Consider the following 16,765-nt stretch of genomic DNA (forward strand, 5'->3'; position numbering starts at 1 on the left):
TCCTTTCCCCTGAAGGTCCCCTACTCAGCCTGAAACTGCAAGCCTGGGATTCCCTTCAGGGTAGATTCCCATGGGAACAAGTGCAACTTTGGGGTCTCCAACCTATAAGTTAGTCCTGAAACTTGGGGTTCATCAGATCCCACTAGGCCACAAGTTTGGGATTCCTAGGTTCCATGCTGACAGGAAGCTGTGACTTTACACAGCTAGGAAGTATCTGGAGGCAGATTTGCACCCAGGAGCTCTTTGTTTCTAGGTCTGGCTCTCAATTCACTAAGCCACCTAGCTGCCTCCAAGGAAATAGTATTTTAGGGAGGATCCAAAAAGACTTCTAGCAGAAGGTGGAATTTTAGCTGAAATGTGGAGAAAGCTGGGAAGCTGAGATAAGGAGGGAGAGAATTCCAAGTGCAGCTGGAGTTTTGAGAGTGGGTATCAGGTGACTGAGGTCCCTAGATCTCAGAGTACATAGAAAGGGTACTGGAAAGCTAAGAGGAGGGGACCAGGTTTTGAAAGGCTTTGAATGCCAAACATTGATCCTGAGGAATTGTCAGGACTGGGTGTCAGGGAGACATGGTCAGACCTGCATTTTAGGAAGAACAGTTTAACAGCTGAGTGGGGAGGGTTGGCTGGAATGAAGAGAGTCTTGAGGCAGGGAGATCTCCCCTCCCCACTCCCAAAAAATCAAAAAGGCTTTTGTAGTAGTCCAGTCGGAAGGAATAAGGACCTGGGCCAGGGTAGTGGCCTGGGCAGAGGAGAGAAGGGGGCACATATCAGAGACACTAACAATGGTCAAAATCAACAAGAGATCCAACAATAGTGGGCAAGAGAGTAAGGAGCTGAGGACAGCAAGGCCTCAGTCTCTAGGAGTATGGTGGTAGTCTGGACAACCCTTGACAATCTTCTGTCTTAGAACTGCAAGTATTAAGAAATGTTTTTCTATAAAGCTCTTTCTAAAATGCTTGGAAGATCAGGTTGTTAGGTCTATTATCAGGGCTCTCCCATGAGAAGCACCTTCTTCCACTTAACAGGACGTATTCTTCTTGCCCCCTATTCAACTTAAACTCACAATATAGAATCATGGGAGGGATTCCATTGGTTCCTCAAGGATGACAGTGGTCCAGAAGGAGTGGACTCAACTATTCTGAATGTTAGCCCAGAAATGGATCATTAAATACCTTAATTTTCTTTCTTCAATACCTATAAAAGTTACCTGAAAGGAGTAAAGAGTTATTGCTCTCTGAGAGAACAAGAGGGACTGTGCCAGTTTAGGCATCTTGTTTTTGCTTATACATTACTTTTAAACCAAATAAAGTTGTTTCTGGCAGATCTGAAACTAAATGACAGTATGTGTGAGAGGCAGGACTTGAACACAATTCTTTGGGAGGCTAAAGCCAATTGTTTATGCCACTGTGCCTCTTCTCAGTAATGAGAAAGAAAACAATGTGGCCTCCAACTGGAAAGGCAGTTTAGAAAGAGCTTGAAATGCCAAGCCTTGGCGTTAAGTTCCCTTTCTTTTCTGAGATAAGACACGTCCGTCCCATGAAAAGTCTCAGGCCTCAGCAGCTGACTCTTCTCTTCTGTCTCATGCAATCACCACAGGATCAAATATCAGACTCGCTTGCACGAAAGGCAGAGTTCAGCAGCAGAGCTGTTGACCCAACAAATTCAGGGCCGAGCTGGGGTCCAAGGAGGAATGGGTAACAGCCTGGAACTCACTCACTTGCCCTTTCCATAGACTGACTTACAGCTTGTCAGTTATCAACAAACCATTTCTAAATATTTATTCAGCACCAGCTGGTGTGTCTGAAAGACATCTTCCTGATAGGGGATGAATCTACATGAAGAAGACTTGGGTTCTTACACAATGGAGTAGAGGGGGCTTCTACTGCCTTCATTGTACACAGAGGATGGGGGTCCACGTTCTCATTCAGTAGGTAGACAGGCAGTCAGAGTAGAGGTACACCTGGAGGAGTAAGCAGGGTGTAGAGGAGGGTCTAGAATGGCCATTGGCAGAGATCAGGGAGGAGAGAATAGAGGATGGGAGGGTGTTGACTTGGGGTAAGATCAGCTTCTACAAGGGTTAATTGAAGCTTGCTCAGTCCTGGGCACTGACTCTCTCTAGGTTCCTGGGTTCTCTAAGGAGCACAGGAAGGAATGGAGTCACAGGGGTTCTTAAAACATTTTTTGTGCCAGGCATCCCATTGGCAGTCTGGTGAAGCCTATGCAAACCCCTTCTTAGAATAATGCTTTTAGATCCACAAAATAAAATGCATACATCAAAATGAAACCAATTTTAATGAGATGCCATTTTCTAACTTTTTTTGTGTTTTAAATGCTTAAGTTCATAGATTCCAGGTTAATAATCCTTGCTTAGGGAATTCCCCTGGATTGAAGGAGACATACCTGAAGTCAGGAAGCCCCTAGTCAGATCGGATTAAATTCAGTTCAACAACTGAATGCTTATTTTGTGCCAGGTACCAAGCTAGGCATGGGGGGGGGGGGGGAGAATAAATCATGCTTTTATAAGGAATTTCTGTCCTTCTGAGAATATGTCTATGGAGGTAAATAAATACAAAACAAATGCAGAATAAATATAATTTAATAAATATCATTTGGGAGGTAAGGGGAACTGATCTGGAGAGTTCTGGAGGAGGCATCTCATCTGTCTTATCTCCTGTGTATAACTTGTCTCCTCAGTTAGCCTGCATCCTTGGGAGGCAGGGGTCATTAATATTTCTTGGATATCCCCCTGGTCTCTCCTGACTTTTGTTTTGCCACTGGACTCTGATGACATTGGATCTCTTCTCAGAATATTACTTTTAAATATACAAAATAAAATAAAATCAAAAAGGAAACCAGTTATATCAAGATAGTTTTCCAGAGTTTGTGTTTGTTTTTAATGTGAAAGTTCACAGAACCCAGTTTAAGAATCTCTGCTTAGGGAATTCTTCTGGATTAGAAAGATGACTTCTCCAAGGCACAGGTGAGGAAGAAGGGTTTGCCTTTCTTCCCAGGAGATGAGATATATGAATTCAGATGTGAAAAAAGACTGCAGAAATGCTTGGAGATCACCTCTGAAGGCTTTCTTGTTCTAAATGAGCTATAGCCCAGCAGGTTTCTGTATATAGGTGCTTGGGGTGAGGTGGGAAAGAATCAGTATCATGTCAATGGGTTCAGATGGGACTAGTGACCCTTCATGGAAAAGAGGAGGAAATCTGGGGTCCAAAAAACATTGGACTGGCAGGGATATAGAAGCCATTTAGTTTGCCTCCCTCCTTTGACAGGAAAATTTTGAAGAACTGAGGTCAAAAGTCACATAGTAAATGACTGAAGAAAAATTTTTAGCCAGGACCTTTGGCTCCAGAGACAGCATTCTTTCCAGAGTCAAAGGGGGAAGGGAGGAAGAAGTAAATATTTATTACTTGCCTTCAATGTTCCAGGCACTGTACTAAGCCTTATTTTATACATATGATTCATCTGAAAATATTGGGAGTCACCAGTACTCTGGGGAATTATCGCTTGGCTGTGACACACAGAGGATTCCTATTCTGAGATTGGATTAGAGCAGGTCCTTCAACCCTTCTGATTCAAGTCCTCATTCTACCACTTTTTGCTCAAGCATTTCTCATTCGTGTCCAACTTTCTGTGACTGATCCCATTTGGGGTTTTCTTGGCAGATACTAGAATGGTTTGGCAATTTCTCCAGTTCATTTGGCAGATAAAGAAACTGAGGCAAACAAACTTAAGTGATGTTAAATTTGTAAAAAAAAAAAACACAGACCTACCACTCTTTAATTATGAAGAGGAGTTCAGTGCTAAATTAGGCCAGAGCTGTGCACCTCAAATCCAGCTCTGGTCAATGAACTCCTGGGAGGACCACCCCTTGAGATGACAACTCCAAAGGACAAAAGAATTCAAGGAATTCATATACCCTTGGGGAACCGTGGATAGGGGAGTATAATTGATTGACTTCACAATGATAACAAAGAAAATGACACCTGATTAGCCATCTCCATCTAAACTACTTTAGGGTCTTTTGGTAGTCTGAGACCCATGAGGTTGAACTTTCCCTCTGGGAGAAACTCTCCGGTGACAAGGTTGAAGCTTTCACCTCCAAGCTAACTGGACTGGGGATGGGGCGACATTGATCTTACTAGGCTACAAATTTGGGGGTTTCTAGATTCCACATCGACAGTGACTTACTAGTAGCCATTTACTACCTGAAGAATTATACAACAGGTAGCTAGGTAGCACAGTGGCTAGAGAGTCAGGCCTGGAGTCTAGAGGACCTGGATTCAAATGTGACCTCAGATATTTCCTAGCTGGGTGACCCTGGGCAAATCCCTTAACCCCAATTGCCTCGACCTTGCTACACTTCTGATTTAGATACTAAGTCAGATACTAAAACAGAAGGTAAGGGTTTAAAAAAATGTTATACTATTCACTTTTAAGGAATCTGAAATTAAGTTGGTGAGCTAAAAATAAATTAGAAAGGAAGCACATGCCCAGGAAAAGAGCTCAGCAATACTGGGTAAGATGCTTGATTTCACAACACCCTTCCTCCCCCACTACTGCCTGAAAGCTCTGTGGATAGTCATGGGGTGATGAGTAAGAGCTGAGATTCCACCCTTCAACTCCAGATAATGAGGGTTTTCACTACACCATGTGGAAGATAAGTGAGAGTAGATTGTTTATTCTAGGGTGGAACTTCAGCTGACTTTGGAGAGAGCCACTCCAGCAGCCCATCCCACATCTAAGGACCTAAAAGTTTAGGCTGGGGATTTGATAAAGGAAAGAAGACTTCCTAGAGGAGGTGGGAATGGAATTGATCCCTATCGGCTGGGGAAGTTGATTTCATTGAAAAGGCTGAGAGGAGGCTATAAGGACATCCCAGAGAATTGAAGAGCAGGGAATTTTGAAGAGTTTGGGGGAGGATGTAGCCTAGCTTGATTTAAAATAGAAGGTTGTACTAAGGGAATGGTGGGAGATGATCCGATAAATGCTTCTTGAGAGAGGCATAAAATCTAGGACACAGCAGGCAGTTAAATGTTAAATTGGATTTATTAATTTTTTTTACCAATTACATAAATTTCCACACAATTTTTCCTAAATTGTTTGTTTATTTAGCAGAGGGCTGATGTGCTGAGTATATTATTGATTGAATGAGATAGTTCAGTCCTTTATTTTAATTTTTCTGAACCGTTATCTTCCATCTTAGAATCAATACTGTCTTAGTATCAATTCTAAGACAGAAGTGTGGCAAGAGCTAGGCAGTCAGAGTTATGACTTGTCCAGGGCCACTCAGCTAGGAAGTGCCTGCGGCCCCATTTGAACCCAGGACCTCCCATCTCCAGGCCTGGCTCTCCACCCACTGGAGCCATTTTAGCTACCTCCTTCAGTCCCTTTTTACAAGAAAACCTGAGGGAGAAATAGGAGGCAGCTTGGGCTAGACAAGGCAGTTACTAGGGGGATGGTCAGTATAAGCTCCCTCAGTTTCAAAGTCCCACAGCAAGGGCTGCTAATTACCTAGGTGTGTCTTCCTTCTGATTGGCTCGAGAGCGCATCATTCGGCCCGCCCGGACAGTCCCTCTTTGGTGAATTTCTTCATGAGGAGGTGGGCTTAGGGTTCTCAGCTCCTCCCCATGACCTCATCATGGGGGAAGGGAAAGCTCCTCAGGTGGGCGGATCCCTGCAGCCCGGAGAAATGGGGCTGGCCCGCCTCGCTCTGGCATTTTAAGAAAGGCACAGTTAAACTGTTTTGTGAAACCCGGCTTCCTCTAGCCATCTCGTGCTAGCAGACTAGCCCGCTAGTCTATCTATCTTCCGCTAGGTTTTCGCAGGCTGAGTCCCCTCCACTGCGGACCGAGGCACCCCAAATCTTGATTGGAGGGAATACCACGGACAAAAATGGTTATATGCCTTGCCCAGGCCGGCTTTTGTATATTTTTGTTATTCCGATCTTTCCTGCAGATGAAACCTCCTAGGGATGTTGCCCGTCTGTTAAAATAATATTAATAAAAATAGCTAGCATTTATGTGGCAATTTAAGTTTGCAAAGTGCTTTACAATTTCATTTAGTATCCATAACACCCCTGCGAGATATTACTCCCATTTTACAAACAGAGGTTGTGACTTCCCCTGGGTGACACAGCTAGCTAATCATTATCTGAGATAGTTTTTGCACTTAGGACTTCCTGATTCCGGGAGCAGCGAGTTCCTAAGAAGCGGGACTCTTTCTTTTCTTTAAAACAAACAAACAAACAAACACAACATTAAAAATTTTGTATTTTGTTGACTATTTCCCAATTACATGTAATATTTTTTTAACATTTATTTTTCCAAACTTTCCCCCCCTCCCCCATCTCTTGAGAAGGCAAACAATATTCTATTACCTTTCTATTTACACGCCCAAAGCTTGGACTGGGCTTTGAACAGAGAAAGCACTACATAAAAGCCTTTTTTACTTCCACTAGGTGGCGCAGTGGATAAAGCGCTGACCCTGGAGTCAGGGAGGACTAGATTCAAGCCTCAGACACTTACTAGCTGTGTGATCTTGGGCAAGTCACTTCACTTGTCTTCCTCAGTTTCCCCATCTGTAAAACAGGGAGAAATAATATATCACGACAACTGGGAAAGGTAGGTGCTGTCGTGAGGATCAAATGAAACACTATTTGCAAGGCGCTTTATAAATGCTAGCCAGGATTTTTCACGTCTCCAGACAGGTACTTTTCAGCAAACGGAAACCCGGGGACGTCCATAAGATCCCAAACACTTAGACCTGGAAAGGTCCTCAGAGGTTAGCTGGTCTAACCCCTCATTTTACAAATGAGGAAACTGAAGCCCACAAAGCTGCAGTGACCTGATAAAGCTGTGATCCTCTTCCTCCGACCTCTTTCTTCTTCCCCTTCCCCCTCCTCCCTCTTCCTCTCCTCTTCCCTCTTTCCCCTTTTTTCCAATCTCTTTCTCTTTGCTCCTCCCTCCACATTTGAAGGTGTCTCCGGGGCTGAGCTCTTGGCCGGGACTACATTTCCCACAGGGCCTCGCGCTCAGGCTGGTGACGCAACACTCAGCGCTAGGGAAATCCAGACGAGCCGGGAGCCGGGAGCTAGGATGGCCAACAGACGAGGTGACCTGCTGGCGGGGCGCGAGGGGTTAGGGGTGGTGGGGGTAAGCGGGGCGGGGTCGATCTCTCGGGCAACTCGGGGCAGGGGGTCCCCGTTCCTTTACCCCGCCCCGGTCTCTGTTCTCCTCTGCAGGTGGGAATTTGGGACTCCCAGGTGCAGAGAGTCTTAGAGAGAATTCAGCCGCCTCCGTGCACTGACGGGGAAACTGAGGCAGGCCGAAGGGAGGCGGTCACCCTGCTAGGAACGGACCCTTCCGCCTCCGAGGCCAGCACTTGACTCCCTGGCCGCACGTGGGGTCTGAAGGAGCCCTGGAGGTCATCTCCAAGAGCTGGCCTCCATATGGCCTTCAGGGCTTGAGGGTAGAGGCAGGAGGACCCGAGTTCAGATAGTGAATTCCTGGAGAGCACTCTCTCCCCACCCCCGCTGCCTCAGTTTCCTCATCAAGAAAAAAGGGGTCATACCGGCTCTCTTCGAACCTTGTCAAGTCTTGTGCAGATTTATTAAGTGCCTACTGTGTGCCAAGCCTGGTGCTAAGTGCTGGGGTTGCGGAGAGACTCCATAAATGGAGGCGGGGTGGTGCTAGAACAGACTTAGGGGTGCTGGGGTGGGGTGGAGCGCTAATCCTGGTTACCTGGAGTTGACATAAGACTGGGCGGCACCTGCAGAGTGGAATTAATCAGCTTAATGAATCATCCTAGAAAACCATAAACATTTCTTAAGCGCCTGCTGTGTGCTAAGCGCTGGGGATGGAGGCAGAAGGCAGCTCAGCACTCTTGAGTCTCTCCGCCCCCCACTTTCCAGAGAGGAACCCTGGGCTCCCCTAGAACCGGCTGCCTGCAGGCTCTGGAGAGGCTGCCCCAGGGAGAAACACTGTTGGGGGGTAGATCCCCTGAGAGAACAGGGCAGAGAGCCCCCTAGTTGGCCGGGTCTTCTCCAGCGGAGGCATTTGGTCCTCGGAGAGGGACTTCCTGGGGCCCCTGCTGCCACGAGGGCTTCTAGGTGGGGCTTGAAGCCCAGCCTTTCCCAGTTCTGAGGCCACCCTACCTCTGCCTGGCAAAGTTTGTTTCGAAGTATTTATTTATGGGCCATCCAAGGGGATGTCTTTAAAAAGGGGCAGAGCAGGGCTAGTCCAGGAGGGTCCCAGGCCCTACCTCAGACCCCACGGGTGTTATTTCCGCGGAAGAAACCATTTGAGAGAGGAGGTTGGTTTGAGCCCAGGGAGGCTCTGTGTGGTGAAGGTAGAGTCCGAGCTGCTTTCATGCCTTCTACAAACATCTCCGGAGTGTGCCGGGGCAGCAGCTGCTTCCTAAGGGCTGGCTGAAAGGCCTGGTGGCAGCTGCTTGATCCGAGTGGAAGGCTCTGTGGGGATAAAGTCAGAAGAGTAAACTGAGGTCACAGTGAACTGTGGGAGGAAGATCTATCTGGCCTGTCTGTATGGGATGTGCTCAGTGTCCCTGGTAGGCTGCATCCTCTTCCACTTAAACACTTCCAGGAAACGGGGGCTCTGTGATGTCACAGAGCACTCCAGGAGGAGGAACTCCCTCTACCATGCAGAGAGTACCTTCTCTTCTGCTTCAGAGGCACTGAAGCAGGACACGGTCTTCCTGACTCAGGCCAGCTCTTTAGCAAACTCACTGGCCTTGCTCAAAAACAAAAGAACAATTTTTTTTCCTACACCCTTACCTTCTGTTTTAGTGTCAGCTTGAGACAAAAGGGTGGCAAGGGCTAGGCAGTCAGGGTAAAATGACTTGTCCAGGGTCACACAGCTAGAATGAGGTCCTCTAGACTCCAGGCTTAGTGCTCTATCCTGGGGGCTACCTAGCTGCCCCAAGATGATAATTGTTTTTATAAAGGTTCCAGGAACAAGGAAGCACACCCTGAACACATGAACAGTCACAGACTCAGGAATCCTTTTCCTCATACAAATCATTTCAACAATGGAGGGTCTTGTCTGTGCTCTGCCTCATTCGAGGCTTTGCTTGGGGTGGGGATGGGGGAGGCACGAGGAGAGAAGGGGGTTCTGCTTTTAGGAGCCCACAGCCTAGCTGTAGGAAAAATAACAGGACCAAGGGAACAAGGTAAACCGAGATTGCCATGATCACAATCCTGGTGCTAGACGGGTCTCATTTTTGAGGGAAGGAGCCTGAAGCCTGAGTAAAGGATCAAAGGGATCTGTTAGGGACAGGGGGAGTTTGTGCCAGAGCTGGATTCGAGTCCAGACACCTTCCACTAGTCAGTGAAGGGGGATGTGTGTTGGGACTTGTGTGCAAGGGCATGAATGGGAACCCTTCCACAGTTACTAATCATGCCCCATCCAGAGCTATAGCACTCAAACTACAGCTACAGTTGCTCACATCTGTCACATCACTGGTGAGTTTGCCAAGTGTCTAACCAGGGAGCCCGGGAGGACAGAGTGGAACTCTTGCTCTTCTTAGCAGGGACCTTTTTACCCCAGAACATCACTAGTTTAATGGGTTGGGGCTGTGGGGCAGGGTTTTAGTTTCTCATAAATCAGGGGTCCTTGACCTGGACTCTGAACTTTATTGAAAGAAACTACTTTGAACATTGTTTCAATAGGATTAGTTTTTCTGTAATACTATGTATTTTTTGCCATTAAAAACACATGGGCTTCACCAGATCTCCAAAGGGGTCCAAGACCCAAAAAGGCCAAGAGCCCCTGTCTTTTTTTCCCTTTTTTATTTTTTAGAAAACTCTTCCATGGTTCCATGATTCACGATTCCCCCACCTCTTCCTTTCCCCCTCCCAGAGCTGACAAATAGTTCTGCTGGGTTATTCGTGTATCATTGTTCAAAACCTATTTCCCTGTTATTCATATTTGCAGAAGAGTGCTTTTTTACCGCCAAAGCCCCACTCCTATCCCCATTGAAGTCTGTGATCAAGCCTATGTTTTCCTTCTGTTTTTGCTCCCACAGTTCTTTCTCTGGATGTGGATGTGGTTCTCTCTTCCAAGTCCCTCTGGACTGCTAGTAGAGAAGTCCATTACATTCGATTGTGCCACAGTGTATCCATCTCTGTGCACAATGTTCTCCTGGTTCTGCTCCTTTCACTCTGCATCACTTCCTGGAGGTCGTTCCAGTTCACATGGAATCCCTCCAGTTCATTATTCCTTTTAGCACAGTAGTATTCCATCACCAACATATACCACAATTTGTTCAGCCATTCCCCAATTGAAGGGCATCCCCTCATTTTCCAATTTTTGGCCACCACAAAGAGCGCAGCTATGAATATTCTTGTACAAGTCTTTTTCCTTATTATCTCTTTGGGGTACAAACCCAGTAGTGCTATGGCTGGGTCAAAGGGCAGACAGTCTTTTATCACCCTTTGGGCATAGTTCCAAATTGCCCTCCAGAATGGTTGGATCAATTCACAACTCCACCAGCAGTGCATTAATGCTCCAGTTTTGCCACATCCCCACCAACACTGATCCCTTTACTTTGCTGCTATATTGGGTCCCTGTCTTTAACAACGGGAGTGAGAGCAGCTTTACAGTTGTGCTTGGGTAGCCACCATCCTCCTAACCCAGCTTCCCGGGAGCCCAGATATTCAGGAGGGGCCAGAGGCTGGGCTGACCCTCTGCTCCTCCCTGCAGTATTCCTGCTGTCCTGCCCAGTACAGCATTATGCCTGGGGGAAGATGGGCCTTTCCAGCGAAGTGGCCCAGCTGTTGGCGTGCAATGACCCGCTGGTCGTAATCCAAGAGGACAAGCCCTATGCAGAGGTAAGGAAGGTCACTGGTTCCCTCCTCAATTTTGAGGCTTAACTTGGACAGGGAAATAGGAGGGGAAGTGGGCTGAAAGTCCCAGCTGGAGGAGACTAATCTGGCTAGTGTCTAACATTTGACCCTGTCGGTCTGCCTATGAGGTCAGTTGAACAATCTAAAGGGATTCCCAGAGAATTTCCAAGATATATGAGCTCCAGGTGACCCCTCTAAGGAGTGGGAGCTGACGTCTCCCACGTGTTAGCCCAGTGCTGTGATTGCCCGATTGGTGGCAGAGGCAGGCCTCAACCTCTGGTTTCCTGATGCTTGATCCAGAATGACTCCGACCTATAGATGTTTGGGGCATGAGTGACCTTGGTTTGATGATGGGATTCATGGGGGTGTCTCCATTGCAGAGAAGGTAAACTGAGGCACAAAGTTCTGTTCCCTTGCTAGCAACGACCAATAAAAGAGGTTTCGAGGGCGTCCTAGCCTTCAAACAAAGAACAGGGATCACAAAACAATCTGAGTAGAGACAAAGTCTTTGGTCATCGAGACGATGGAATGCAGCTCGAGCAACAACTCTCCTGTTTTGTTGCGTGGAAAGCTCTCTGGCGGTATCCACCCTCGTGACTAGTCGTCACGGCATTAACAGTCCAGACCGTAGAAGACAGCCGGCATGGCTGAAATCAGCCGACCACCCGTGTCTTCCGTCTCGCTAACGAGATAACAGATCTGCCTTCATCGTACACGGCAGCAAGGCGATGGAGACAATCCATTTCTTTGTGGTGACGTGATTTATGGGGCAACTGAATGCTAAACTGACTGGAAGAGGGAAGCCTGAACTTCGAAGTTAACCCAGAGACGAAGAAACCAGGCTGTGGCCGTTCTGCAGGAGCATGCGTTTCGGAATGGAATCCAATAGGAAATCAAGCTTTGATTTTCTCTGGAGCCGGCCTGTGATGGGGCAGGGGCTGGTCCTTCCTCACCATCCCTTCCCTGGCTAATGATCCTGTCCCCCTTAGATGTGGATGGGGACCCACCCCCGCGGGGACGCTTTGATTGCTGACAGCTCCATCATCGAGAAGACCCTGGGCCAGTGGATCAGCCAGAACGTAAGCAGTTTGGGAACCAAGGTCAAGGAAGACTACCGAGATCTGCCTTTCCTCTTCAAAGTGCTGTCAGTCAACACGGCTCTTTCCATCCAGGCACATCCCAATAAGGTAGACGAGAAGCACAGGGTCAGGGGGGATGGGGGGAAAGAGGGCAATTTCCCTCTCCAGGGCGTCCCCCCGCAGCCTTATCACTCCCTGCCTCACCCTTCCCTGTCCAGCCCAAAGCTCAGCCTCCCGGTGAGGCTCTGGGGCCAGGCTCGGACAGCTCCTAAAGGGCCCAAAGATGATCTTTTTGCTAGGATATGTCAGGGCTGGAAGGGACCCGAGGAGTCCCCTTTACAGTGAGGGGCCTCATTTTACAGAGGATTAATTTGTGGGGGCGCAGGAACCAGAACTTGGGTTCTTGGCTCAGATCAGGCAGGGGAACCCCGTGTTCCCATATCATCCCCGCGTCTTCCACTCAGTCAGTGGCAATAGCCTATATAGGGTGATAGCACGAAATCCCAGAGGCTTAGATGCCAGGTGATGGGTTTGGGGGGGACAGTACTATAGATCAAGGCCGGGCCTCCCTAGTGACTAATTAGCAAGGCCCATGGCTGGCCATGGGCTGAGCCAGACCTGCTGCTAAAACGGAGCTTCTCCCAGAAGCCGGCCTTTGGAACCCTGAAAGGAAAGGAGATGGGGCAAATGGTGCTGCCCCGTCCATTCAGCAGGACCTACGGGGGTAGGATGGAGGTTTAGAGTATGCGTAAGGGTCGGTGGGTACCCCGAGATGAACTGAGGTTCAGGAATGCCCAAGATTGAGATTCTCTCCGGTCACACATGGGAGGCAGGCAGGGACCCTAATGTTTACTGTTCTTTGTCTCCCCGACTCCCTCATAGCAACTGGCAAAGAAGCTTCATTCCCAGGCGCCTGAGCACTACCCAGATGGGAACCACAAGCCAGAGATGGCCATCGCCCTTACCCCTTTCCAGGCCTTATGCGGCTTCCGGCCTGTCCAGGAGATTGTGGACTTTCTTCAGAGTAAGGACCGGCTGGGGCCGGGTGACCCCTGGGAACCTGCGGGTAGCCTCCCGAGGGCCTTTAAGATATTTGTAACCTCCATTTTGAAGACGAGAGCTTTCCAGATAGGACGCTACTTGACTCCAATCCTGGGATAAGTAGGACCGATTTGCAGCCTAGCCAAGTGGCTCTCAGTCAGCTGTATGTGGGGATGTCTGGGGAGGCCACTCTTCCTTTGGAGGATGGATGATCCCCAGGAGCAGGGAGATCTGGGAAGGACACCAAGGTCCTGAGGATCTGGGGGGCCCTATCCTTACTGCTCCCAGGGTGGGTGGGAGGGCCTGGTCCAGTTCTGGTGTCAGACCCCTCCCCCCATCTTCCTACAGAGGTGCCAGAGCTCCAGTTTTTGATTGGCAGTGAGGCAGTGGAACAGCTGAAACAGAGCACGGGCCAGGACCCCAAGGCTTCCTCCTCTGCCCTTCAGGTCTGCTTCACCAAAATGATGAAGAGTGACAAGGCCGCCTTTCAGAAACAGCTCAATCTCTTGGTGAAGCGCGTCTCTCAGGAAGGTGGGGATAGCTTTGGGGTTGTGGTGGGCTCAGCTTGCATCTTGGGCCCACCAATTCTATGTCTCTACTCTGCTGGGATGCTATCATGGGATCCTTGTCCTTTATTCCCCTTGGGCTACATTGAGTGAAACCAAATTTGGGGTGGGCACTGGCTCTGGCATTTTATCTTCAGCACGAGTTGCTGCGCCTTCACTGAACATGCCAGAACTTTCAAGGTAACATTTAATTGGAGTTATTCTAAAGTGCTTACAAATTTAGTTAAGACTGATTTTTCCACTGTCTGATCTGCCTTTTTACACACTCCACAGAGGAAGGGGAAAAAGGTCTAGTGCTCCCTAGGAGTCCATCAACAAGCCTCGAGACCGTCTTGTGCTCAGCTGTGCCTTGGAGGAGCCAAGCTCTGGTCCTTCCTTCCCTTAGGGAGCTCAGAACAGTTGAGTCCAGTCCTGAACAAGAGACCAGCACAAGCCCAGAGAGATAAAGTCCTGGCAGCGTGGCAGCCAGGCTGGTGTCCTCACGGACATCTTTGTCCATGCTGGTCTTCTACCTTTATGCCTTTGGAAATCTACTTTCTCCCAAGTCTCCCCACCCATAGAAACACTTTGTGGACTTGGAGTACTGCCAGTAATATTTCCATTGAACAGGAAATCAGGGCTCAGGTTAAACGCCTTGCTTGAGACCACTTGGTCTGTAAAAGTGGGATGGCTGGGCCTAGAACCTAGCCTGTTCATTCTAAAACAAGTAAGTCCAGGAAGCCCCATCTTCTCAGCTTTCTCTTGTGCTGTCTAATGTTACTATACCGTTTCTAGAGACATCTGGACCAGGCTTATGCCTCACACAGGGCAGCTGGTCATTCAAAGCTTCTTGTCACCTGTTCACCAGAGTAAACTCTTAGGGGTGGGGGAGATGGACAGGATAGGTTTACTGCCCAGAAGGGGGGGGCTTGCAATGGGGAAGGTCCGTGGCCTCTGACCCGCTCCTCTTCTCATCTTAGTGGCAGAAGGCAAAGATGTGACACAGAGTCTGGGGGACCTCCTCCTGAAGCTTCATGAACAGTATCCTGGAGACATCGGCTGCTTTGTCATCTACTTCCTCAACTTGGTGAAGCTAGAGCCAGGGGAGGCCATCTTCCTGGGAGCCAATGTGCCCCACGCCTATTTGAGTGGAGGTGAGGGGGGCCAGCCACAATTTAGGGTCTCCGCAAGATCTAGTGAGGAATATGCAGATACTTCTACCTTCTAACTCGGCTGTCTAAAAGGAAACTGCCTTTCTTCTCACAGGGCCTACCTCATGTCTCCACAATGCCTTCTCAGTATCACTTTGCCTTAGATTCTCAGTGGTGTCAGGAAATGGATTTCTGCAGGCCACGTAGTCACTTACAAACCTCAGATTAACACCATCTATGGCATATTGAGTCTTGTTAAACATTTTAATCCGATTCTGGCCCCACTGGTCTGTGGGGCCCCACGTCTGACACTTCTTCCCTAAAATGGGGAGGGTTAAACATGGAGCTAAGGCAGAGAGAGATAGTAAAGGGCCTATCTTAGTGAACACTTCCTTTGCGGAATTCCTTCTAGGACACAGGAGAAGAGGCAGTTTCTCTCAAGGCTTGGATGCCCCGGGGATAGCTAGCGATTTGAGGATGAAACGGGCCAATGTGGTGGTCAGGGAATCTTGTCTTCCTGTTTCTGTAGGGAAGGCCAGGGGGGTAGGGGAGCTCAAGTAGACTGACCAATGTGTCTACCCTTTTTTAGATTGTGTGGAATGTATGGCATGCTCAGACAACACAGTTCGGGCTGGCCTGACTCCCAAGTTCATTGATGTGGAGACCCTATGTGACATGCTTGACTACACTTCAGCCCCAAGCAGTGCTAAACTCTTCCCTTCGGTGCCTGATGTCATGGACTCCTGTGTTTCCATCTACAACCCACCTGTACCTGAATTTGTGGTTCTAAAGATCTTGGTGAGCTATGGGGCAGTGCCCCCTGGCATCCCAAGGACAGCCGCTGCATAGGAGGAGGGAGCAGGGAGTAGCCCTTCAGTGCAGCCAGGGGGCAGGGTCGGATTTGTAGAGGAATTAGTGGTCATCCTGGGTTTTCTTTTTCATCTTATTAAAGCTTGTTCCTAGGCAGCCAGGCTGTACTCGGCACATCTCGATGACCGGCCTGGGTCTACACCAGACTGGTTGTGGCCTTTGGCCTCAAAACAGTGGATAGCAGCACAGGAAGTTGGGGCAGTGGCAGGCCCCACTGCACTCTTCCTTTGGTTCCAGATGTTTCTCTCCCTACAGGTACCTTCTACCAGTCATTTCTACTCGATTACCACATTGGAGTCAGCCAGCATCCTTCTGGTGGTGAAGGGAAGAGCAGTGAGTCAGTCATCAGACACCAATCAGGAGCTCACCCTGAAGCGTGGCACCGTAGTCTTCATGGCAGCTAACGTGCTTCTCTCCATAGAACTCAAGTCAGAGGAGGACCTGCTGATGTTCCGAGCCTGCTGTCAGCTCTAGCCATTCTCTTCTTGCCTGCCAGTCTCACCACTCTTAGCTCTGTGGTTTCCAGTCAGCCCCTGTTGTGTGTCTGAGCAGCTGCAAGAAAGCAGGCAGAAGTATCCCAGTGTTCCTTAACCTTGCTTCAGAGTCCTCTGGTCCATCTGGAGGAGCTGGGGAAGGGACCTGTTCTACGTGGGTGGGCAACAATCTGCCCAACAGTGGAAGAGGGATGCACAGCTATGCTTAAAGCATGTTCCCCAGACTTGCTATACTGGGGGAGATGCTGGCCCTCTGCCTTCCCACTTTAAGGTTCCAGGTTTTAATGCCGGTCTCTCTGTTACCAACCCCAGCAGGAGTCTGGGACATAATGTGGCATAGGGTACCTCTGTTGGAGAGACTGCTAGAAACCTTCCTCTAATTTGCCTCAGTCTCTTCTTCTGTAGAGAGGTGGGCTCCTAGCCATCTGGTTTGCAGTCAGGGCCATCAGCAGACCATTGAGGTGGGTATGTAGAGTTTCTCCACCACTGGACATGATGCTGTAGCCCTCTGGAGAAGGACAATTGGCTCAGTGCAGACTCGGTTGCAGTGCTGTATGTAATACTTACCTGTCTCCCTCCAACGCTTGCTAGAGTGCTCTGCTCCTGACAGGCTCCCAACAAGCATTTGTTGAGTTGACACACTAGCTCACTCTGGTGTTTCTGATTGTGTGATCTGGATTTTGAACTGAAATTCCCACAAGAGGAACTTTTA

At 48.7% G+C, this 16,765-nt stretch overlaps 1 protein-coding gene and 1 long non-coding RNA gene across 4 annotated transcripts; one reads left to right on the top strand and one right to left on the bottom strand.

The window, feature by feature from the left end:
* Positions 1-5,039: 5,039 nt before the first annotated feature.
* On the bottom strand, positions 5,040-8,613 carry LOC103092920 (uncharacterized). Of its 2 annotated transcripts, XR_008912162.1 has the most exons (3): positions 8,272-8,613; positions 7,752-7,779; positions 5,040-6,589 (listed from the first exon to the last, which is right to left on the bottom strand). It is a non-coding gene; the product is annotated as an uncharacterized LOC103092920 (long non-coding RNA). The 2 variants fall into 2 exon arrangements; XR_008912161.1 differs by having other exon boundaries at positions 5,040-7,779.
* On the top strand, positions 6,975-16,697 carry MPI (mannose phosphate isomerase). Of its 2 annotated transcripts, none has more exons than XM_007478173.2 (8): positions 6,975-7,122; positions 10,731-10,858; positions 11,863-12,060; positions 12,835-12,976; positions 13,342-13,524; positions 14,519-14,692; positions 15,279-15,487; positions 15,815-16,697. In XM_007478173.2, the coding sequence occupies exons 1-8, from the start codon at positions 7,107-7,109 to the stop codon at positions 16,031-16,033; spliced, it is 1,269 nt and encodes a 422-aa protein (XP_007478235.1). In that variant the 5' UTR covers positions 6,975-7,106; the 3' UTR covers positions 16,034-16,697. The 2 variants fall into 2 exon arrangements, with proteins under 2 accessions (XP_007478235.1, XP_056654917.1); XM_056798939.1 differs by lacking the exon at positions 6,975-7,122 and adding an exon at positions 9,185-9,490.
* Positions 16,698-16,765: the final 68 nt, after the last annotated feature.

The sequence above is a fragment of the Monodelphis domestica genome, chromosome 1 (assembly GCF_027887165.1).
Source record: "Monodelphis domestica isolate mMonDom1 chromosome 1, mMonDom1.pri, whole genome shotgun sequence".
Classification (NCBI taxonomy): domain Eukaryota; kingdom Metazoa; phylum Chordata; class Mammalia; order Didelphimorphia; family Didelphidae; genus Monodelphis; species Monodelphis domestica.